The following is a 25,897-nucleotide window of genomic DNA, read 5'->3' on the forward strand; positions in this document are numbered from 1 at the left end:
CCCCAGTATAATAAACATTGAGTGCGGCCCCCCCCCAGTATAATAAACATTGAGTGCGCCCCACCCCCCCAGTATAATAAACATTGGTGGGCAGTGGGCAGTGCCAATGAGGGTTAAAAAATAAAAAATTAACTCACCTCCTCCAATTGATCGCGTAGCTGCTGCCGGTCTCCTTGTAATTTCTTCAGGACCTGTGGTGACGTCACTGAGCTCCAGCCTCTATCACATGGTCCAGTGACATCACCACAGGTCCTGAAGAAAGTACATGAGACCGGCTGCTACGCGATCAATTGGAGGTGGTGAGTTAATTTTTATTTATTTTTTTAACCCTCATTGGCACTGCCCACCAATGTTTATTATGTTGGGGGGGGGGGGGCGCACTGTGCCACCAATGTTTATTATACTGGGGTGTTGGGGGGGGGCGCACTGCACCACCAATGTTTATATGTTTATTATGCTAGGGAGGGGCGGCGCACTGCACCACCAATGTTTATTATGTTGGGGGGGGCGCACTGCGCCACCAATGTTTATTATACTGGGGTTTAAGGGGGGTGCAGGTTTTTATTTTATTAAGGAAGGGTTAAGGGGTCTATTAAGGGGTGGTTAATGGGTTTTATTAAGGGGGGGTTAATGGGTTTATTTCGTTAAGGGGGTGTGCAGAGGTTTATTTTATTAAGGGGTTTTATTTTTATTTATAAATATTATTGAAAACATTGAAAAAAGTTGTGCATGTTTTCTTAACTTTCTTGATGTTTGCTTGTGAAGTTCCCCCAAAGCAAAAACTGACTTTTATTCATATGTAAATTAGGGCTCGCAAGTGCCCAGGGCGGCGCTCACCTCGTTGGAGCCCAGGCTGTTCTGCCTCTTTTCGTCATATCCCTGCCCCAGCCTCTTCCTCTGCCCGCCCCGCTCTTCCTTTGCGTCCTCCTTCTCTGCAGCGAGATCCCGCACCTGCGCTATCCATTGCTTGGCCGGGGCATGCGCACTGCGATGCCCATTGTGGGCACGGCATCGCAGTAGCTACTACGCATGCGCCGGCCAACGGCGAGAAACAGTGGCGAGGAGGCGGACCAGAGACACCCACAATGGGCATCGCAGTGCGCATGCCCCGGCCAAGCAATGGATAGAGCAGGCGCGGGATCTCGCTGCAGAGAAGGAGGACGCAAAGGAAGAGCGGGGTGGGCAGAGGAAGAGGCTGGGGCGGGGATATGACGAAAAGAGGCAGAACAGCCTGGGCTCCAACGAGGTGAGCGCCGCCCTGGGCACTTGCGAGACCTAATTTACATATGAATAAAAGTCAGTTTTTGCCTTGGGGGAACTTCACAAGCAAACATCAAAGGTACCATTAGAATCATAGACTGCTATGCTAGAGCGCTATGTAAGCGGTCTATAAGGTCACAATCTGGTGACAGACTCCCTTTAATTACATGCATAAACAAAGGTATTTAGATATAGGTTAACTTTTTAAGGTTTTCTGTGACATTTTTACAAATACAGTATATTTATTTCTTGGTTCCTTTGTTTTATGAGTTCGTAGTATGTTAAAAGTTAGCAAAAATGCATTTATAGAGAGTTTTCTGAAACCAACTCACCCTAGAGTAATTAGTTTCCAAATCCAAGTCTCAGGGAAATATGCTCTCACTTTTTCAGTTTCTTGTGATTCCTTTCTTAAAGCTCGTCTTGCGTCTGGTCTCATGACTTCCACACCACTTAAGGGCGTTATGTGAACTCCTTTCAAAGCAACAGATGCATTGTAATAAACATTCACAATAGTAACTTTTCTTTATGCAGCTTAGAAAACCCATTTTTCCAGATCCTAATAGGAATTGTTTATTTAATATGGGGGTGGGGAAGGTTGCTTGTTCAAGGTGCTTATTAGAGATGAGTGAATCCGATTTACACCGAAGCCAAATTTCCTTGCGCTTTGTGCTAACGAATAACATTTTTTCCTAAAATGGCTGCTGCACATGTTAGAATATGGAGCGAGGGATCACCCACAATGCTATGCATACAGCCAATCAGCAGCCAGCCAGCCCTGGGATTTCACAGGCCTATATATAAATCTTAGATTCTGCCATTTTCCAGTGTACTTAGTGCAGGAGAGACGTCAGCAGGCGCTAGGGACAGTGCTAGGAAAAACTTAATTGTGATAAAAAACGATTTACAAGTGCAGGGAAAGATTATTCAAGGTGTAGGGAAAGAATAGGGAGGCATCATCTAAACGATAAAAGGAGAACAGGGTGCAATAGGAGAGTGTACAGCCTGGGTAATAGGAGTGATTACTATTGTATCTTTCTGCACTAATTGGGGATCCAAAATGGTGTTATACTACAGTCATGGCCGGACTGGGGGCGCAGCCTTAGGGGAGGGCATCATGACGGGGGTTTGGTTTAGGGAGACCCCAGTTAGTAGGTTAGGTGGAGATTAGAGGGGATGGGAGAAGGAATCTGTGGAAGTGGGGGATTGGGTGGTTTAAGTGTAGGGGTGTGGTTAAGGGGTTAAATAGGGAAGCTGAGGGGAGACCGGGGGCCATTTTGTCAGATCCTGAAAAAAGCTGGTACCTTTGCTGTGAGCTGGTGACCGAAATGGAGCAGCTGGAGGAGACCATCGCTCGTTTGAGGGCAGCAGCGGAGGTCTGCGGCGCCGACTGGATCCAGACGCAGGTACAGCAGATGCTCCAGGGGGCGGCTGAGGCTCCGGCTGGGCCTCAGCCAGTGTTAATCCGGCCACGGCGGGGCGGGCCAGGCCGCCGGCGCGCTATAGCCCGCAGGCTTCTCTGCCCAGCCCCCTTCCAAGGCTCAGCGCCGCAAACGGAGCCCCTCAAGGGACCCTCCACGCCGGGGGTCGGTGGGGAACGCTTCCTCCAGTACTCCCCGGCGTGGGAGGAATCCGACTAGTAGGCAGAGCCTGCGAGGTGGCCGGGCCCGGTCACCTCGTTCTGCTGTGACGGACGGCGTGGGAGAGGGACCAGAAGCGGGGGTCTCCAGCCCAGGATCGGAGGCTGAGACCCCTCAGCGTGGACAAGTCGGCGGGAGGAACGGGGCTGCTGCAGTCGTTTCGGGGTCCGGCAGCAGGCCCCTGTCTTCAGTGATCACTGCGCAAGGAAGAGGAAGCCCCGCCCACTCTCTTGCAGCCCAGGAAGATGGAGGGCCTAACGTCTCTAGCCTGGGCCTGGCTAGGGGACTAGAAGATGAGGCGGCAACGCGGAGGAGGGATCAGCTGGAGTCCGGATCTACGGCTGGTGGGGACACAGCACCCAGGCAGCCAGGTGAGGCCTCTTGGGGAACGCAAGCGCAGTTTGTTGGGGGGGCTGGGGGTGTTGGGGGGGTCCCCAGTAGATGTTAGCAGGGGTTTAGGGCAATTGTTGGGGGGCTGGCAGGTTTGCTTGCAGGATGGGGTATGGGGGGAGCGTCTCCGTTACCAGCGTGGGGGGTGTCCGGGCCCTCTGGGGGAGCGAGTGCGGTTGGGGGGGGGCGGTGTGAGTGGGGGGGCTGCGATGGCGTCGGTGCAGACGCAGGCGGGGGGCGCGGTAGAGGAGGAGACGGTTCAGATGGACGATAGGGCAAGGGGAGAGGTTTATGTGTGCTTTGAGGGCCTATTGAGGGCACATTTGAAGCAAGAGGTAAGGGAAAAGATTTGGAGGGGGGAGTATGTAGAGATTTTTTCTTTGCTTCCTCTAGACAAATTTAACTTGGATAGGGCGAGACGGGATGAGGGTAAGAAGGAGGAGGAAGAGAAGCGTAGGTACCGCCTGATACCGCGGACCTTTGCAAACTGGCTGCAGGCGTTCGCGATATTAGCAAGCGTAATTGGGGAGAAGGCGCCGGAGTGCTGTTCGGCGTTGTTTTGTTATTTGGATGCAGTTGGGGAGGCGTACAGGGTGTATGGGGGGATAGCGTTGCTGCGGTACGATGAACAGTTCCGGCAGCGGAAGGCAGTGCGGCCCGAAATTAAGTGGGATCACAAGGATATAGCTTTGTGGTTGAAGGTGACCGCGCCGGTAAGACAGGGTCAGTTCTTTCGGGGGGAGGCAGGAGGTAGTGGGCAGCCTAATGTTGCGTCAGCTTCAGCAAAGGGGCTGTGTTTTGCATTTAATGACGGAACATGTCAATTCGGAGCAAAGTGTAAATTTAAACACGAGTGCTCGGTGTGCGGAGGTGCACACGGTGCAGCGCGGTGCTTTAGGGGTAACAGACAGAGGGGGGGGGATTTCAATAGCAAAGGGGGAGACGCCGGTACGTCTGGGAAGGATGGGCCCATTTCTAGACCGGTATCCGGATAGGGAGGCTGCAGCTTTGTTTTGGGAAGGTTTTTCAGTTGGTTTTCGGATCCCGTTTGTTCAGTGTGAAGCGGTCTTGGTTAGGAAAAATTTGAGGTCAGCCAATGACGGTATAGACCCTGCCTTATGTTCGGTGGTTTATACCTCATTTGATGCGGCAGTGCAGTGGGTTAAGAAGTTTGGGAGGGGGGCGCTATTAGCGAAGACTGACATCGAGGCTGCGTTTAGGTTGCTGCCAGTGCACCCAGACTGTTTACACTTGTTGGGATGTTATTGGGGGGGGGGGGGGGGGGAGTTTTTTGTGGATAGGTGCCTGCCAATGAGCTGTTCCCTGTCCTGCATGTATTTTGAGGCGTTCAGCTCATTTTTAGAATGAGCGGTGGCGGACTCGTCGGGGTGTGAGTCCATCATTCATTACCTGGACGATTTCCTATGTATTGGTCCGTCGGGTTCTAGGGTGTGCGCCTTGTTGTTGCATACCTTGGAGTCGTTGTTTGGGGTTTTTGGGGTCCCGTTGGCTACGGATAAGACGGTAGGGCCGGTTACGGAGTTGAGTGATTTTAGGGATAGTGATTGACACGGATAGGATGGAATGTAGGTTGTCCTTAGATAAGTTAGAGGATTTAAAGGGGGAGGTTGCGAGGGCGTCTCGCTTGAAAAAGCTGCAGTTGCGGGAGCTTCAGTCGCTGCTCGGAAAACTCAATTTTGCATGCCGGATCATGCCTATGGGGAGGGTGTTCTGTAGGAGGTTGGCTATGGCGACGGGGGGGGTGGTTTCACCACATCACTATGTGCGTTTAGGAAAGGAGTTGAGAGTGGACTTGAGGGTATGGAGTTCCTTCTTGGAGCGTTCTAACGGTCGCTCGTTATTTATGGGTGATGTGGTGAATTCTTTCGATTTCGAGTTGTTTTCGGATGCAGCGGGTAGCAAGGGCTTTGTGGTTTATTGCCGGGGGCAGTGGTGTGAGGGTCGGTGGCCTGACAGTTGGGTGGAACGAGGTTGGGTAAAGAACGTGGCTTTGTTGGAACTGTTTCCCTTTGTGGCGGCGGTGGTGTTGTGGGGGGAAGTGTTCCGAGATAGGAAGGTAAGGTTTCACTGTGATAACCTGGGGGTGGTGCAGGCGATAAATGGGTTGTCAGCTTCGTCGGGGTTGGTGGTGCGGTTGTTGCAACGTTTGGTGTTGGAGTGCCTGTTGAACAATGCGTGGGTGGTGGCGGTTCATGTGCCGGGAGTGGACAATGGCATAGCTGACGCTCTTTCTCGTTCACAGTGGGACCGTTTTCGGCAGTTGGCTCCAGACGCGGAGGAGTTTGGGAGGGAATGCCCGAGTTGTCTATGGGAGGTACTGGAAGAACGGTAGCAAGTCTTATTCAGGCATCGCTGGCACCTAGGACGTGGGAGTTGTATCTGAAATCGTGGCAGTACTGGGAGGATTGGTGCAGTAAGTTGGGTGTTGGGGAGGGGGAGTTAGAGGTCCCAATGTTGTTGTTTGTGGGTCGCTGTAGAGAAGAGGGTTGGTCCGTGGCAAAGATGAATAGCTGCATGGCCGGATTGGCGTTCGGTTTTAAGTGTAGGCAGCGGCCGGATGTGACTAATTCATTTTTGGTAATGCGGGCGTTGAAGGGGTGGCGAAGGGCGTGTACGGGGGGAAATAACAGGAGACCTGTGTCCTTCGGGTTGTTGTTGAAACTGGGGGAGCAGCTGGGGGTAGTGTGTTGTTCCGCCTCAGAGGTTCGGTTGTTCTGGTTGGCTTTTTCCTTGGCGTTTTTCGGGGCGTTACGGGTGGGGGAGTTGGTGAGTCCGTCGGTGCGTAAGGCTGGGGGGTTGCAGAGGGCGGATGTGGAGCTATTCCAAGACAGGCTGGAGTTCGTTATTCGCCGGTCCAAGACGGATGCGGAAGGTCGGGGGCGGAGAGTAGTATTGTTTGGGGTCCCGGATTGCGCCATGTGCCCGGTGGGGAGTTTACGGGATTACTGGGGTGGCAGGAGGAGTGGGATGTTGCCGTTGTTAGTGCATAAGGATGATTCTTTTTTGTCGCGTTTTCAGTTTGTGGCGGTCTTTTCGAAATGTCTGGTTCGGTTGGGCTTGGGGCCTGAGGGGTACTCGAGTCATTCTTTTAGAATTGGGGTGGCAACGGAGGCGGCGAGGTGGGGGTTGGGCGACGAGATTATAAAAAGGATTGGGCGGTGGGAGTCTGTGCGGTTTAGATCGTACATTCGATTGCACAGTCTATAGGGGAGCGGCCGGCGGGTGATGGGGTAGGATAGGTTGATGGTGTTTATGCAATGTCATTATTGTTTGTTCTTGGGTTTGTTTTTCATTGCAGATGCAGTGCCGGCCCTAGTTTGGATCCTCAGACATTCTTATGTCTTTTGGGGGGCTGTCCGGGCAGCGGTTCGGCCGGATGGTCAGCAGCTGGGGTTCTCGAGGTCCGTGGCGGTGGTGAGATGGCTAGGGCGGAGAGGTATGGTTTGGGCCGGGGTGTTGCCGGAGATTCACAGGTTCGTAAGGCAGGATAGGGCACCCGAAGTTTTGGTTCTGCATGTGGGAGGTAATGACCTGGTGGCGCGGCCGTTCCGCGAGTTGCTGCAAGGGATCAAATTCGACTTGCTGCGGTTGTGGGCCTTGTTTCCGCGGATGGTGACGGTCTGGTCAGATATTGTTCCTAGGATGGTGTGGAGGGATGCACGTTCGGTGGTAGGTTTGAACAGGGCACGTGTTAAGGTGAACCGGGCAATGGGTCGGTTCATGGCCAGGAATGGGGCGGTGGCAGTGAGGCATATGGAGCTTGAGAAGGGTGTAGGGGGGTTTTGGTGGGCGGACGGTGTGCATTTGAATGCGGTTGGCTTGGACATGTGGAGCCTTGCAATCCAGGAGGGGATTGAAGTAGCCTTGCATTTGTGGAGGAACGCGCAGACTTAAGGCGGTCAAGTCTGTGCGTTGGTGGCGGGGGGAGGTCCTTGAAGTTGGTCTGATTCACAGAGGAGGATGCTGGGAGGGCTCCATGGTTGGGGCTGGACTCCCAGTGGTGACGGATTTAAAAGGGGCCATTCAGGGGTGCTTCTGAGCTGGAGGGCAACGGCTGGAAGCAAGATGGCTCACCCACTGGGGTATTTGCGGTTGTTTGGGGGCTTCAAGGACCTCCCCTCGGGGGGAATTGTTATTTATTATATGTTATGTTTATATGTTAATAAAAGACGGCTGCTGTGGCCGATTTATTCCAAGCCTGGGGCATGTTAGAGATGAGGTATGGGTGAGGGCTGGATACGGGGTTTGGAGGAAAAAGAGTGGGGTATGGTTAGGGGTCGGACGGCTGATAACCAATACCACCGTCAAGTCATGGCCGGACTGGGGGCACAGCCTTAGGGGAGGGCATCATGACGGGGGTTTGGTTTAGGGAGACCCCAGTTAGTAGGTTAGGTGGAGATTAGAGGGGATGGGAGGAGGAATCTGTGGAAGTGGGGGATTGGGTGGTTTTAGTGTAGGGGTGTGGTTAAGGGGTTAAATAGGGAAGCTGAGGGGAGACCGGGGGCCATTTTGTCAGATCCTGAAAAGAGCTCCCGCCCACCCTACCTTTATTTAAGGGGTTGGGGGTGGAGGTTTAAGGGGGAATGGGGCAGGTGGGGGTAGTTTTTGGTGTCACGGTGGCTGTGGCGGGGGGAGGTCCTTGAAGTTGGTCTGATTCACAGAGGAGGATGCTGGGAGGGCTCCATGGTTGGGGCTGGACTCCCAGTGGTGACGGATTTAAAAGGGGCCATTCAGTGGTGCCTCTGAGATGGAGGGCAATGGCTGGAAGCAAGATGGCTCACCCACTGGGGTATTTGCGGTTGTTTGGGGGCCTCAAGGACCTCCCCTCAGGGGGGGGGGGGAGAATTGTTATTTTTTATATGTTATGTTTATATGTTAATAAAAGACGGCTGCTGTGGCCGATTTATTCCAAGCCTGGTGTCCGTGTGTCATTTTGGGGCATGTTAGAGATGAGGTATGGGTGAGGGTTGGATACAGGGTTTGGAGGAAAAAGAGTGGGGTATGGTTAGGGGTCGGACGGCTGATAACCAATACCACCGTCATGCTTTTAGGTTGTTTGCACTATATGATAAATCAGTAATTCCAGCAAACCTTGCTTGTTATTGGGGTGTAAGTGTTTTGTAGTACAGCCATTTACAGGGTGTATTAATAGGAAAGATACGTACATCATATTAGCTGTTCTGCATTGATTTTACATTGTTTTACTTTTTTTGAGGGGATGTATTAATAGGAAAAAAAAGGAAAAAATATATGTCATAATTGCCGTTCAGCAGTGAAGTTACATTGTACTACAGCCATTTGCAGGGTGTATTAATAGGTAAGATATGTACGTCCTATTAGCCGTTCTGCAGTGAATTTTGATTGTTATACTTTTTTATTTTTTTATTAATAGTAAAAAGAATACACCTTAATTGCCGCTCTGCGGTAAAGTTACATTGAACTACAGCCATTTACGGGGTGTATTGAAAGGAAATAAACGTACGTCCTATTAGCAGTTCTGCGGTGAATTGTGACTTATTTTTTTTTTGGGGGGTGGTGTATTAATAGGGAAAAAAAGGAAAAATATATGTCATAATGGCCGTTCAGCGTTGAAGTTACATTGTACTACAACCATTTACGGGGTGTATTAATAAGAAAGATACGTACGTTCTATTAACAGTTCTGCGGTGAATTGTAATTGTTATATTTCTTTTTTTTTGGGTGTATTAATAGGAAAAAGAATACGTCTTAATTGCCGTTCTGCGGTGAAGTTGCATTGTACTACAACAATTTACGGGGTGTATTGAAAGAAAATAAATGTACGTCCTATTAGCCATTTTGCAGTGAATTGTGATTGTTATATTTCATTTTTTGTGGTGTATTAATAGGAAAAAGAATATGTATTAATTGCCATTCTACAGTGAAGTTACAATGAACTACATTGGTGTGTATAATTAAAATTTTAATTGAATTCTTTTATTATATAGTATGTCAGACAGACAGGTGACAGACCCTTTAAAAGTAATGGGCAGTGGCCAAAATGTTTCTGTTGCATGCAGAAATAGTGACAGAAGAAAGGGGGGTGGCCTCAGGATTCGCAGTGAGATGCCTGAGCTCCCAGTGTCATCTAGCGATCGTGTCTTGACCAGCAACCCAGTGGTGCTTGAATGTTGACTCTGTCTTTGAATTCGTCGCAAATGACTTCAGACACCCCCAGCCAAGAGTCCATGCCAATAAGACGCTTAGTTGGCATTGCCCAGGAGCAGGCCCTGTGCCCCCAATTGTTCTCAACCTGCCTCTGTCATTTTGGATTCCCTCAGCGCGAGAAGTATTATATGCCGTAGGCTCGGCTCCACTTTTCAGCGAGCACGAACTACTAGAGGACAGTCAGCAGCTACTGCCAAGCCAAGATCTGGAGGAGACATCCTCCGCTTCCTCCAGTAGGCAGGCAAGTAGTGATGAGGAGAGTCTCGTGGAAGCAGATGTTGCGAGTGGTCAGGCTTCTGCATCAGTGACGTGCAGACAGTAGCGAATGATAATGATGTAGCAGATCGCACTTAAGAGCCGGATGAAGAAGGGGCTTCATCATTATCATCAGGACAAGAGGGTGTCAGCTTGCACGTGAGGCAGCGGCTGAGCCAGCAGGGTGGTAGCATGGCCGTGGGTCAGCATGGTGGCAGCAGTAGGGGGTCGGAAGCCAAAGTGCAGGGGTAGACCACCCGCTTCGCAGAAGCCTACCTGCTCGGAAAGTAGCGGTTCAGGGGTTCACTGAGGCAGTGGTAGCAGGCAGTCAACGAGGAGTGTTGGGGGGAAAACCACCTCAGCCGAAGGGAGCTGTCCTTCCCATCATGTGCTGGTCCTAATACTCCTGCTCCTCCTCCTCCTACTCCTCATCAGTCATTCCGTCAGCAATCGATCACTGAAGCGATTGCAAGAGACAACAATATGTGTGCAGCCATTTAACGGTTGCAGAAGCTGAATGTGCTCCTGGCCAAGTTGCTGGTGCTGCAGTCCCTCCCTTTCCAAGTGGTAGACTCTGCACCTTTCAGAGAACTGATGGCTTGTGCCAAGCCGAGGTGGAGAGTCCCAAGCAGTCATTTATTTGTCAAAAAGGCAGTACCAGCCCTGCACACATATGTAGAACAGAAAGTGGGCCAGTCCTTGAGCCTGTCGGTGTCTGCCAAAGTGCACGGGAGCGCTGACGTGTGGAGCTATAACTAAGGTCAAGGACAGTATATGTCCTTTACGGCCCACTGGGTAAATCTGGTTCCTGCCTAGCCACACCAGGCTCTAGGCTAGGTGACGCTGATTCCGCCTCTACATTGTCACGCCATTGGTCCTGCGACAATATCCGCCTCTGCCTCCTCATCCTCCACCGTGTCCTCAGCCTCCACTGCAGGGACAATTCACAGGGCTCCTCCAGCATACCATATCTGCAAGGCACGGCGGAGTGACACTGTTCTACACCTAGTTTTCCTGGGAGAACGTAGTCACGCAGGGAAGGAACTGCTCCACGTCCTTTATCAAGAAATTGAATCCTGGCTTTCTCCTCGACAACTCAAAATCAGAACCATGGTGACCGACAACGGGAAGAACATGGTGTAGGCGCTGCATCAAGGAGGGCTGAGCCATGTGCCCTGCATGGCACACATGTTTAATCTAGTTGTAAAGAGGTTCCTTAAGTCTTCACCCCATCTGCAAGACATCCTGAAAATGGCCAGGAAACTTTGCATGCACTTCAGCCACTCGTACACCGCAAAGCACACCCTCCTTGAGCTGCAGTGGCAGAACAGCGTCCCCCAACATAGGCTGATATGCGACGTTTCCATTCGTTGGAATTCCACCCTCCATATGTTGGACCGATTATATGAACAGAGAAAGTCCATAAACATTTTCTTGATGATCAAAGCAGACAGGAGTACTCCCCTGTGTAACTTCGATGTTAGCCAGTGGCAGCTCATGTGTGACACCTGCCGTTTGCTTGGGCCCTTTGAGGAGGCCACTTTATGTCAGTCGCCAGGAGTACGGGATAAACAACGTCATTCCACAGTTTTCATGTCCTGGAATAGATGCTGCTAAATCTGGCTAGCCAGGGGACGGGAGACATGGCGACTACATCTCACGGCCACATGAGCCCTGTGGGGGCTGAACTAGAGGGGGTGGAGGAGGAAATTCAAGCACAAGCAATGTGTAGAGAAACAGCTGGTTTTTCTACACAAGTGACAGGAGAGGAGGAGCAGGAGCAGCCAGAGGAGCTACAGGATGATGAGGAATACGAGCCGGATGACCCAGGCACACCGTGGCAGTATGCAGTGGAGATAGAGGCAGGAAGTCCCTCCGAGTCACTTGTGCAAATGGATCAATGCATGCTCAGTTGCTAGCGTAGTGACAGCTGAATTGTCACCATTTGGCAGAGGGATGACTTCTGGCTCTCCACCATGTTAGACCCTCGCTACCAGTCCAAAATGGGGGCCTTTTTTACACCCGCTGAGAGGGAGGACAAACTGAACTCCTATTAAGACATCCTATGCAGTCAGTTGGTCGCTGTCTATGTGCGCCATCATCCATCTTCACGCAGGTCTTACGGGGGGGACCCTCTGCACTCACGTTCCACTGCCATGGCTGCTGGGATGGATGGGGCAGGAACAGTACCAGCTCCATCAGCAGCAACTTAAGCCTAGAGTCGCTGATGAACAGTTTTCTTCACCCGCCGACTGAAGAAACTACTCACCAGCAGCAGCAGCTAGACATAGAGCAGAACCTGAACCAGCAGGTTGTGGCATACTTGGATTGCACCCAGCCACCCCACATCGAAGATCCCCTGGACTACTAGGCAGCCAAACTTGATTTGTGGCCGCAACTGGCCGCGTTTTCCCTAGACAAGATTTCCTGCCCGGCCAGCAGTGTGGCATCAGAGCGGGTGTTTAGTGTGGTGAGGGCCATAGCTACCCCAAGGAGAACTCGCCTGTCCACTCAAAATGTGAAAAAAATTACCTTTGTGAAGATGAATTAGCATAGATCAGCCAGGATTTTCAAACACCAGTGCCTAATGCATCAGACTAGATCATCCATGGTGCCACACCTAAACTTTGTCAAAAGAGACCTGTTTCTTCTGGCTATCTGCTTCAGCTATTATTCTGATGCTGTCACCCGCCTGATGCCATACCTGCTGCCAGGTGCTCCTACTGCCACCCACCAACTTCAGAGGGTACTGGTATCGTCCCCCACCTCCCCACTCTGTCACTAGGCCACTCTGTGGTCTCCTCATGCAGATGCCACCTCACCACTCTGTGGTCTCCTCATGCTGCTGCCACATCACCATTCTGTGGTTTCTTCATGCTACTGCCACCTCACTGCTATGTCACTGGGCCACTCTGTGGTCTCTTCATGCTGCTGCTACCTCACCACTCTGTAGTTTCCTCCTGCTGCTGCCACATCATGACTATGTCACTGGGCCACTCTGTGGTCTCCTCATGCTGCTGACACCTCACATCTCTGTCAGTGGACCATTCTGTGGTCTCCTGATGCTGCTGCCACCTCACCACTATGTCACTGGGCCACTCTGTGGTCTCCTCATGCTGCTGCCACATCACCACTCTGTGTTCTTCTAATGCTGCTGCCACCTCACCACTCTGTTGTCTTCTCATGCTGCTGCCACCTCATCACTATGTCGCTGGTCCACTCTGTGGTCTCCTCATGTTCCTGCCACCTCAATACATTGTGGTCTCCTCATGCTGCTGCCACATCACTACTCTGTGGTCTCCTCATGCTGCTGCCACCTCAATACTCAATATCTTTTCACACAATTTGCATAAATCAATAGTACTAACAACTACAAGAAACTTTGTAATATGTTTTGTCAGTGAGAAATGTCTAGTTCTCATGTTATCAGCGGTTTAACTCCCCCTTGCTAATCGCTTTTTACTTTGAAAAACGACTTAATCACATCCTAGACAGGAGCAGCTCTACAAGAGGATCATACAGTATTACACATATCAAAGCAAGTCTATGGAGAGAGGAGGGGAATTAGTGGGCAGCAGCTCACACAGACAAGCAGACTGGTGGAGCTACAGTCATGTGAAAAAATTAGGACACCCTTTGAAAGCATGTGGTTTTTTGTAACATTTTTAATAAATGGTTATTTCATCTCCGTTTCAACAATACAGAGAGATTAAAGTAATCCAACTAAACAAAGAAAACTGAAGAAAAGTCTTTTCAAGATCTTCTGTAAATGTCATTCTACAAAAATGCCTATTCTAACTGAGGAAAAAGATAGGACACCTCACATGTATTCCCTCTTAAATTGGCTCAGATCTCACACAGGTATATCACACCAGGTGCACATAATTAGTAGATCGTTACTCTGCATGTTGAATGAGGCTTGCCCTATTTAAACCTCAGACATTTAGTTTGGTGTGCTCCTGACTGTTGAAGTGAGAGTGAGCACCATGGTGAGAGCAAAAGAGCTGTCAGAGGACTTCAGAAAAAAGATTGTAGCAGCCTATGAGTCTGGGAAGGGATTTAAAAAGATCTCAAAAGATTTTGAAATCAGCCATTCCACTGTCCGGAAGATAGTCTACAAGTGGAGGGCTTTCAAAACAACTGCATCATGCCCAGGACTGGTCGCCCCAGCAAGTTCACCCCAAGAGCAGACCGCAAGATGCTAAAAGAGGTATCCAAAAAACCCTAAAGTGTCATCTCGAGAACTACAGCAGGCTTGGCTACTGTTGATGTAGAAGTACATGCCTCTACAATCAGAAAGGACTGTACAAGTTAACTTGCATGGGAGGTGTGCAAGGAGGAAACCTTTGCCTTTCCAAGAGAAACATCGAGGCCAGACTGACATTTGCCAGCGATAAAGTTGACAAAGACCAGGACTTCTGGAATAATGTTCTTTGGACAGATGAGTCCAAAATTGAATTATTTGGACACCAACAGCAGAGGACATGTTTGCGTTAAACCAAACACAGCATTCCAAGAAAAGAACCTCATACCAACTGTGAAGCATGGAAGTGGAAAGTGTCATGGTTTGGGGCTGCTTTGCTGCAGCAGGACCTGGTCAGCTCACCATCATAGAATCCACGATGAATTCTACTGTGTATCAGAAGGTGCTGAAGAACATGTGAGACCATCAGTTAGAAAATTAAAGCTGAAGCGGAACTGGACCATGCAACATGACAATGACCCCAAAACATACTAGTAAATCAACCCAAGATTGGCTGAAAAAGAAGAAATGGAGAGTCTGGAATGGCCAAGTCAAAGTCCAGATTTGAATCCATTGAGATGCTGTGGGGTGACTTGAAAAGGGCTGTACGTGCAAGAAACCCCTCAAACATCTCACAGCTGAAAAAGTTCTGCATTGAGGAGTGGGGTAAAAATTTCCTCAGACCGATGTCGAAGACTGGTAGATGGCTACAAGACCGTCTCACTGCAGTTATTTCAGCCAAAGGAGGTAACACTCGCTATTAGGGGCAAGGGTGTCCTATCTTTTTCCTTAGTTAGAATAGGCATTTTTGTAGAATGACATTTACAGAAGATCTTGAAAAGACTTTTCTTCAGTTTTCTTTGTTTAGTCGGATTACTTTAATCTCTCTGTATTGTTGAAACGGAGATGAAATAACCCATTTATTAAAATGTTACAAAAACCACATGCTTTCAAAGGGTGTCCTAATTTTTTCACATGACTGTACATGGGATAGAAACTTCCTAAGCACTTTATTCACAACCATATAGGTCATAACCTCTCTGTAACATAACCTCTCAGTAAGAGAAGGTTAGGAAGCAGATTGTCCTCTACTTTCTGTGTGCAGTGGATGGCAGCTAGTCTCCAGCTACCATCTGTGGGAGAACTGAAACCTAGACATTCAGCATAAATAGGGGAAAACTGCTAGAAAAAGCCAGATGCAATTCATATAATGGCCAGAAATAGTGTAAACACTGTACTATTGATTAATGCAAAGTTTGTTGAAAGGTTAGGTACGCTTTAATACTTCCTATCTACAAGGATGTCTTTCCACAGCGATTTTACACATCAACTGCTCTAAGTAGTAATCAGCCGCCTTAGTTTCACCTGAGCATCTGCAGTTCATGAATAACTTTTGCTCGCTAATTGGATGTTTACATGGGGTAATGATATGGAACGGGTATTTTTTTGTTTCAGTAGTATTTCAATACATAAACTATATAGGTAACAGCATTGTTTTCTATGCAATGCTTTCCTAAAAAAACATAAAAAAAATTATGTAAGTGGATAACTTACTATTTCTATCTCTAGCAGGAGGAATTACACCACCTCTTAGAATAAAAGTTCTTGGTAAGCATTCCACAGGCTTCTTTATATCCGCACTTGTTATTATTTTTAAACTCATGGACTAAAAGAAAGGAAGATCATTAGATACATTCATAACTACATAGATATCTAATGAGATACAGTTGAACCAGAAGTTTACATACACTATACGGTATAAACACATATGCATGTTTTTCTCAATATCTGTCATGAAATCAGAATAAACCTTTCCCGTTTTGGTCAGTTAGGATTGCCATAATTATTATTATTTGTCAAATCCCAGAATAATGAGAGAGAGAGAGAATGTTTTAAGGCATTTTTATTACTTTCTACAAAGTCAAAAGTTTACATAGATTTCATTAATATTGTACCATTGCCCTTAAACTGTATAACTTGGATCAAACGTTTTGGATATCCTTCCACAAGCTTCTCACAATAGTTGGTCGGAATTTGGGCCCATTACTTCTGATAAAACGAGTGTAGCTGAGCCATGTTTGTTGGTCGCCTTGCTCGCACCTGCATTTTCAGCTTTGCCCATAAATTTTCAATAGGATTGAGATCAGGGCTTTGTGATGGCCACTCCAAAACATTGATTTTGTTATCCTTAACCCTTTCAGTACCGAGCCACTTTTCACCTTAAATCCCAGGCCGATATTTGCAAATCTGACATGCGTCACTTTATGTGCTAATAACTTTGGAACACATTTACTTATCCTAGCCGTTCTGAGATTGTTTTCTAATGACACATTGTACTTCATGACAGTCATAAATTTTAGTCAATATATTACACCTTTATTTATGAAAAAATCCCAAATTTACCAGAAATTTGGAAAAATTCACAATTTTCTAAATTTGAATTTCTCTACTTTTAAGACAGATAGTAATACCTCATAAAATAGTTATCAATCAACATTCCCATATGTCTACTTTATGTTGGCATCATTTTGTAAATGTCATTTTATTTTTTTAGAAAGTTAGGAGACTTAAAATTTTAGAAGCAATTTTTCACATTTTCACCAAAATTTCTAAAACCATTTTTTTAAGCACCAATTCAGTTATAAAGTGATTTTGAGGGGCTTATGTAATGGAAACCCCCCATAATTGACCCCATTTTAGAATTTACACCCCTCAAGTTATTCAAAATTTATGTTACAAACTTTGTTAACCCTTGATGTGTCCCACAAGAATAAAATGAAAATAGAGGTAAAATTTCAAAAACTTCACTTTTTTTTGGTAGATTTTTTATGTTAATCAATTTTTTCTTAATATGCATTACAATGATTCTGCAGTTTACAGAAATACCCCATATGTGGCGGTAAACTGCTCTATGGGTATGTGCCAGTGGTCAGAAGGAAAGCAGCGCCATATGGATTTTGGAGGCAGATTTTGCTAGAATGTTTTTTAGGCACCATTTTGTATTTGAAGACATCCTGAGGTACCCCTACAGTGGAAACCCCAAAAAGTGACCTCATTCCGGAAACTAGACCCCTTAAGGAGTATTTCAAGGTGTGTAGTCAGCACTTTGATCTATCAGGCATTTCACAGAATTAGGAAATACTTGGCAGTGAAAATGAAAAATTACAATTTTTCCCAGAAAAAATTGCTTTACACACACATTTTTCACTTTCACAAGAAGTAACAGGACAAAATGCACCCCACATTTTGTTACCCATTTCCCCCTGAATATGGCAACACCCCACATGTGCTCAAAAACAGATTCTTGAGTGCATGGCAGGGTTCAAAATGGAAGGAGCACCAGAGGGCTTTTGGAGGACAGATTTTGCAGCATTGGTTTTTTGGAGCTATGTCGCATATGAAGACACCCTGAGGTACCCCTACAGTGGAAACCCCCAAAAAGTGACCCCATTCCGGAAACTAGACCACTGAAGGAGTATTTCAAGGTGTGTAGTGAGCACTTTGACCCATTAGGCGTTTCACAGAATTAGGAAATACTGTGGAAATGAAAAATTACAATATTTTCCAGAAAAAGTTGCTTTTCACCCACATTTTGTTACCCATTTTCCCCTGAATACGGTAACACCCCATATCTGCTTGTAGCCTGCCATATGGGCTTGAATCAACAGACATGGATTTTAGGTGCCATGTCGCATGTTAAAAAAATCCATAGATGAGTGATAGATTCTGAAACAATCCTTGATGCACAGACCAGGTTTTTCAGGGCAAGTTTCGCAATGGTGAATAGTGTCTTTCCTTATTCCCTTTGGAACACACCCTGCATCTTTTTTGGGTCCTTCCCATTCTCGCTGTTTGGGGGACTTTACCAGGGAAATTTACAACTCAGGGCATGGTAACTTACAGAAGTACTTGGACCCACCATTGCTTGGTTTGAAAAAACATGAGCCTTTATCACCACCTCTTGAAATTGTAGGAATGTTCTTGGCTGACATCTAGATCTAAATAACATAAACGCAGTGTACAGTGCCATCTGTACAATGTGCAAGGCCAGCTTTTTGTACCACACTTTTGTTTTTCCTGTGGCATTGTAGGGCTTCAAAACTTGATCTGAAAGAACAACCCCCCCCATATGTTTATTGTAGTCCAGGATTCAGTCTGGCTTGGGGACAGTGGTTGTGGTACCTCGCACAGCGGCAGGGGAGCTGGTGTTACTGTGAATGGTGGTCAGAAAAGGACATCCCTCTTTTCCTTGTACTTAGCCACCAACGTGTTCTGATTGAGCAGAGCACGGCTTTCTCCTTTTCGTAGTGGTTTCCCTACCAGGGATCTAGGGCAGCCTCTCTGATATTTGCGTACTGTGCCACACACCACAGTACCTCTAGAAGCTAGGGACTGGAACAGTGGTAGACTGGTGTAGTAATTATCCATTTAGAAATGGTAACCCTAATCCAGCAGTGGGTGCAGTAAATCCCACACTATCTTCCCACTAACTCCTAGTACGGGGGGGCATTGTGGGGGTTCAATCCGGGTGTCCCTCCCTTCGTAAACCTGGAACTTGTGAGTGTACCCAGAGCTACTCCCACAGACTTTATGCCATACCTTGCCCACTTGCTGGGCACGTACTGGTGGAATCTTACCCTCCCTTTGAAAATTAATAGGGATTTATATACACAGACATTTTGTTCTGGGGTATACACTTCTGAGAACTTTGCGTTGAAGTGGTCAAGGATGGGCTTAATTTTGAACAGACGGTCAAATGCGGGGTCATTCTGGGGTGGGCACTGTGCATTATCGTTGTAATGCAAACATTTCAGAATTGCTTGGAATCGATTACGGGCCATGGCATTACTGTAAATTGGAGTGTGGTACAAGACATCCGCACTCCAATACTGATTAATCTTTGTTTTTTTTACTAGGCTCATATGCGGCAAGAGCCCCCAAAAGGTCATCATCTCTGCTGCATTTCCTGGGTTTCAACCTTGGGGTCTAGCGTATGGTTTTGTGGGGTTCCAGGAAATAAATTGCTGGGTGTATAAATTTGTTTGGGTTACCATAAAATTTATAAAATCTTCAGAAAAAAGATTTTTTAAAATTCTATTTCTGTGAAGCCCGTACAGTCTGAGCTGCCCACAAACTCAGGAATTTGGGGCTGATAATTCTCAGGGGGTGGGGTCCATATGGGAACACTCTGGGGGGCTGTCTCCACTGCTACCCTGGGGTGCCTTCTAGAGGGTCCCTCATCATCGGATTATGATGAGGGGGTAGAGGAGTAGAGGAAAGTGGCATCCTCTTCTCCCTCACTGGCCGACTCAGTATCAGAGGCAAGATACGTGTATGCCTCTTCAGCTGAGTATACTCGTTGGGATGGACAGGCCATTTTTATTTTATTGGGGTGTAACGTGTGAAATATGTAAAATGGTTCTTTCACACGTGAAGAAGCTTGTAATAAATTGGAAATTAAATTTAGAAGGAAAAAGGAGAAAAAAAAATTTGCAAAAAAAAAAGGATCTTCTGCACAAAAAAAAGCGCTGAAAAATGAGCAGACGCGATCAGTAATGGACACTATTGATCGGTGCTCAGTGATTTCAAAATGCACACAGGTGGTGCGTTCGTGCAAAATGCTAAATTGGCACTAAACTAACACTAACTAAAATTGATTTTTATATATATATATATATATATATATATGTGTGTGAAAAAAGACCTACAGTTAGTGGTAGGTAGTTAGTTTTATATACTGTGTATATATATATATATATATATAAAAATGGCGGCACCGAACAAACGTAGAGCGGGTGCTAAGTCCCAGGGCATGTGTCCGGAGCCCAAATATAAAAGATGAAAATCGGACAGCACTCCAGGTAGAAAGCAAAATGTATTCACCCATGTGGCAAAAAAGGAAGCAACGTTTCAGCTCAACAATAGAGCCTTTCTCAAGCATTGAACACAAGTGCAAAGTGAATTATATATAGGTCAAACAATTCATCAAATCAGTGAACATAATGCAAAACAGCTATGTGTAATTAATTACATAAGTGATCAATATATAAATAAAAATACTATATAATGATAAAAAAACTGTGATCAATATCATATATATATGAGGTGATGCAACAATGTAAAAAATGGCAGTATTACATAATCTGCAAAATTCATAAATATATAAATAATAAAGTGCCTGTGTGCATTATAACAAAGTATGTAACCCAATTAAAAACATCAATAAAAGCATAATCCAGGGGCGGAGACCAAAGAGAAAAGAACATATAGCCAATGCCATACCCAACAGGTGGATCAGATGTATCATATACTGTAGCGCCATGCTTGGCGTGTAGTAAGTTACAGTGTGCATACTCCAGGTTGCGGCATCGGTGCGCGGAAGCAGGAAGTGACACGCAGCAAAAAACAGCGCATGCGCACCTCATGCCAGCTCCACACACCGCCATCTTAAGTGTGGTTTCTATCAAATAGGATTACACGCATGCGCACAAGCACATGGAATAACCCCGCCATATTAGAGTCTGGCAGACTGCCCAAATAATACATGTGAGCCAATATTGAGCTCATATGGCTCAGGGAAAACTGCTAACATTTCTACCATATAAAGGAGAGGACACGCCTCTTCAGAGGGGTGAAACCTCCCCAAAGTAGGCACCCCAGACTAACATGTACAGCACGTTAGTGCCATACATATTGAGTGAATGTGCCAAGTGGTATCAGTATATGCCAGCTAAATCAGGGGATCTCCTGCTGGACAGAACAAATATATGTGCAATAAAATCCACTATAACCACACCTGGAATAAAAGCATAGTGACCAATGAAAATTAAAATTAAAGAGCATTTTTGTAAATCCAACTGCTGGGTATGCTTGTTCCCGTCTACCAGATCTCCCACTTCATGATCCAGATTACTGGAAAAGACAAAGAGAAAGAAAACAATTACTTTTCTATCCAAACATAATACAGGTCCTTCTAAAAAAATTAGCATATTGTGATAAAGTTCATTATTTTCTGTAATGTACTGATAAACATTAGACTTTCATATATTTTAGATTCATTACACACAACTGAGTAGTTCAAGCCTTTTCTTGTTTTAATATTGATGATTTTGGCATACAGCTCATGAAAACCCAAAATTCCTATCTCAAAGAATTAGCATATTTAATCCGACCACTAAAAGAAAAGTGTTTTTAATACAAAAAAAGTCAACCTTCAAATAATTAAGTTCAGTTATGCACTCAATACTTGGTCGGGAATCCTTTTGCAGAAATGACTGCTTCAATGCGGCGTGGCATGGAGGCAATCAGCCTGTGGCACTGCTGAGGTGTTATGGAGGCCCAGGATGCTTCGATAGCGGCCTTAAGCTCATCCAGAGTGTTGGGTCTTGCGTCTCTCAACTTTCTCTTCCCAATATCCCACAGATTCTCTATGGGGTTCAGGTCAGGAGAGTTGGCAGGCCAATTGAGCACAGTAATACCATGGTCAGTAAACCATTTACCAGTGGTTTTGGCACTGTGAGCAGGTGCCAGGTCGTGCTGAAAAATGAAATCTTCATCTCCATAAAGCTTTTCAGCAGATGGAAGCATGAAGTGCTCCAAAATCTCCTGATAGCTAGCTGCATTGACCCTGCCCTTGATAAAACACAGTGGACCAACACCAGCAGCTGACATGGCACCCCAGACCATCACTGACTGTGGGTACTTGACACTGGACTTCAGGCATTTTGGCATTTCCCTCTCCCCAGTCTTCCTCCAGACTCTGGCACCTTGATTTCCGAATGACATGCAAAATTTGCTTTCACCCGAAAAAAGTACTTTGGACCACTGATCAACAGTCCAGTGCTGCTTCTCTGTAGCCCAGGTCAGGCGCTTCTGCCGCTGTTTTTGGTTTAAAAGTGGCTTGACCTGGGGAATGCGGCACCTGTAGCCCATTTCCTGCACACGCCTGTACACGGTGGCTCTGGATGTTTCTACTCCAGACTCAGTCCACTGCTTCCGCAGGTCCCCCAAGGTCTGGAATTGGTCCTTCTCCACAATCTTCCTCAGGGTCCGGTCACCTCTTCTCGTTGTGCAGCGTTTTCTGCCACACTTTTTCCTTCCCACTGAGGTGCCTTGATACAGCACTCTGGGAACAGCCTATTCGTTCAGAAATTTCTTTCTGTGTCTTACCCTCTTGCTTGAGGGTGTCAATGATGGCCTTCTGGACAGCAGTCAGGTCGCCAGTCTTACCCATGATTGCGGTTTTGAGTAATGAACCAGGCTGGGAGTTTTTAAAAGCCTCAGGAATCTTTTGCAGGTGTTTAGAGTTAATTAGTTGATTCAGATGATTAGGTTAATAGCTCATTTAGAGAACCATTTTTTTATGATATGCTAATTTTTTGAGATAGGAATTTTGGGTTGTCATGAGCTGTATGCCAAAATCATCAATATTAAAACAAGAAAAGGCTTGAACTACTTCATTTGTGTGTAATGAATCTAAAATATATTAAAGTCTAATGTTTATCAGTACATTACAGAAAATAATGAACTTTATCACAATATGCTAATTTTTTTAGAAGGACCTGTATATCAATATCTGTGTTCAAACTCAACCACTAAACAGGAGCAGAACAGAGCAGAATATACGGCGGGAAAAGGACAAGCCACTTATCAGATAACACTCAATGGATTATATTCGATGTTAAGACCATAAGGTTTAAGACAATTCAGTGTATGTATCCAATACATTTCTCTTTTTTTCAACAAAGACAATCTATTACCACCTCTCCTGGGTAGGGAGACATGATCAATGATCCAACATTTCAGTGTGCCCCGAATCCAGGAAGTGTTTAGGAACTGGTAAATCAGAGTGCTTTTTGCGGATCGTATAGCAATGATTGTTGAGGCGGATCTTAAGGTCAGTGGAAGTCTCACCAACATATAAAAGTTTGCAAGGACATGTTAAAACATAAATAACAAAATTAGAATTGCAAGTAAGATAATGTTGAATAGGAAAAGACACTCCTGTTACGGGATGTATGAAAGAACTACCCTTGCAAATATGTTGGCAATGCCTTAATGCCTTAAAGATTGGTGGATCTTAAATGTTGGATCATTGATCATGTCCCCCTACCCAGGAGAGGTGGTAATAGATTGTCTTTGATGAAAAAAAAGAGAAATGTATTGGATACATACACTGAATTGTCTCAAATCTTATGGTCTTAACATCGAATATAATCCATGGAGTGTTATCTGATTAGTGGCTTGCCCTTTTCCCGCCGTATGTTCTGCTCTGTTCTGCTCCTGTTTAGTGGTTGAGTTTGAACACAGATATTGATATATTATGTTTAGATAGAAAAGTAATTGTTTTCTTTCTCTTTGTCTTTTCCAGTAATCTGGATCATGAAGTGGGAGATCTGGAAGACGGGAACAAGCAGTTGGATTTACAAAAATGCTCTTTAATTAAAAATTTTTAATTGGTCACTATGCTTTTATTCCAGGTGTGGTTATAGTGGATTTTATTGCAACAGGAGGCTTCCATTGTGCATTAACTTTCTTTACTACTCCCATTAGCAGCAAGAATAACTATTACAACAGGTGAAAGAGTTTTTTCAAAACAGGTACTAAATATGTAAATGAGGAAGTCCAGGTAACCAATCAGTGATCTTCCTAGTGTATAACAGATGATGACAACGTAGACTCTGCCTCTTTCTTGCTGCTCCCATCTAAGAAGAGATACGTATTAATAATTTTGTCTTTTCTTTTCTTAATTATTATCTTTATTTGGATGCATAAACTGTAATAATTGCTGTTATTATATCAAAATACCATTCGGTACTGCACTTCACCTAGACAGTTGCGTGTTTCCCAGTCAGACACCGTGACCAAAGCTTTCGCTTTCATTTTGTCAATGGTGGTCACTTTCCCCCCTTTTCCCCTGACTTCCGACACGTTTTAACAAGCTATTATTGCCTTTTTTCTCTCTCAATTTACCTCCTTTCCCTCGCCAGTCCCCAGACTCCATCTTCTCTCCTTCAGAGCCGAAGTCTCATGTATTGCGAGACTTCGGGCGCTCCGCTTCAAACTGTGAGGTGATTGCGCTCGCTTTTCAAATTACCTCAGCGCATCTGATCACCTCACAGAACTCCAATACGTCTCTACAGTTTCTACACATCTACACACCATTAAATATATATTTTTATATCTTCTTCTTCTGCCCAATTGTAAGTATCCCCTGTACATCTACATTTACGTGGATTCAGTTATTCTATACTTGTCTGTATGTATTTTATATACTGATAGAGTATATTCTTAAATGCGCGTATTTGTGTATGTATATGTATAAAACACTTTTCTATCCCACATTCATTTAATTTTCCCATTTTTCTCTTCTATTCATACTCATATATTTAGCAACATGAATCCTTCTGAAGAACAACCTAATCCCCAATCTATTTAATCCATACCCATTGGCTATGAAGTATTAATTTCAGATTCTATCCAGCAAATGGTGGATCAATCCGTCTCTAAATCAGTATCCGTTGCGATACAGTCAGCCATGGTATCTATTCAAGACTCCATTTTTAGATCCCTTTCCTTGGTAGTAATCCAAAGGTCACCTCAAAATTACCCTTCTACTCCGACTGACAACTTCCTTTCAGCAGAAGATTCAATTACGGAGCTAGCCAAAGGATTTAAAAAATCAGGGATTTCTGCCAAGAAAAGAAGGTTTACAGACGACCCAAAATCCCACACCCTGGGAAAGGGTCAAGATTCCAATAAACGCCCGTATAAACCAGGCGGTAATTATAATGGTGGCGAAAATCCCCACAAAAGACCCTCCACCCGGGAGGAGACTACCAATAGCCAGGCTATGACAGCCAGTAAGAGGGCTAAGATTATCTCAAAACCTCATAGAGTTAGAGATACAGGATCTTTTCTACAAGAAAGCTATCATTCAAGTACCACCTCTATCTCCGGGTTTCATCAGCAACATCTTTCTAGTAAAAAAGAAAGATTGGGGTCACAGACCTGTCATAAATTTAAAAACCCCCAACGATTTTGTCACTTATCATCACTTCAAAATGGAAGGAATTCACCTTCTCATGGACCTCTTACTCCCTCAAGATTGGCTAATAAAAATAGATCTAAAAGATGCTTATCTCAACATACCCATACACCCTTCCCATCAACCTTTTCTACAATTTTTAGGGAACAACCATAAATGGCAATTCACTTGCCTTCCATTTGGTCTATCATCAGCCCCTTGGTGCTTCACCAAATTAATGAAACCAGTGATCTCATCCTTAAGATTCCGAGGTGTACGTTTAATCATATATTTGGACGATATTTTAATTATGGCACGATCACTCTCACTATTCCTTACTCATTCACAATGGACCATTTCTCTTCTAACCAATCTTGGTTTTCTAATCAATTAGAAAAAGTCTGTCCTATCCCCATCCAGGGAAATAGAATTTCTGGGTTTCAATATCAATACCGTCTCCGCTCTATTGAGTCTCCCTACCAAAAAACTCTCCTTGATTTGAAAAGAAATCCGTTCAGTATTAAACAAACATCTAGTATCACTACGGACCATTGCACGGATTGTGGGCCTCTTATCGGCCTCCATACAAGCAATCTTCCCCGCCCCATTACACTACAGAGCCCTCCAACGCCTAAAAACACAACATTTACGGGAGGGTCTACAATATTCGAACAAAGTTCCCCTATCTCCAGAAGCCAAAGAAGAACTTCTTTGGTGGCTTCAACATATCCAGATCTGGAATGGGAAAATGATATTCAATTCCTTACCAGACCTGGTACTAGAATCAGACGCCAGCCTATCGGGATGGGGCGCTTGTTGCGGTCCTTATTCCACAGGAGGAAAATGGTCAGAATCAGAATCTCATCTACACATCAATTG

At 45.7% G+C, this 25,897-nt stretch overlaps 1 protein-coding gene across 1 annotated transcript in view; it reads right to left on the bottom strand.

The window, feature by feature from the left end:
- Positions 1 to 25,897, bottom strand: part of LOC121004844 (alpha-2-macroglobulin-like) — a 176,895-nt gene that overhangs the window by 50,341 nt on the left and 100,657 nt on the right. The window contains exons 17-18 of the mRNA XM_040437236.1: positions 15,547 to 15,658; positions 1,593 to 1,731 (exon numbers count right to left, since the gene is read on the bottom strand). Of these exons, the coding sequence (XP_040293170.1) occupies positions 1,593 to 1,731; positions 15,547 to 15,658 (251 nt within the window). The remainder of the gene's footprint in view (positions 1 to 1,592; positions 1,732 to 15,546; positions 15,659 to 25,897) is intronic.

The sequence above is a fragment of the Bufo bufo genome, chromosome 6 (assembly GCF_905171765.1).
Source record: "Bufo bufo chromosome 6, aBufBuf1.1, whole genome shotgun sequence".
NCBI lineage: Eukaryota > Metazoa > Chordata > Amphibia > Anura > Bufonidae > Bufo > Bufo bufo.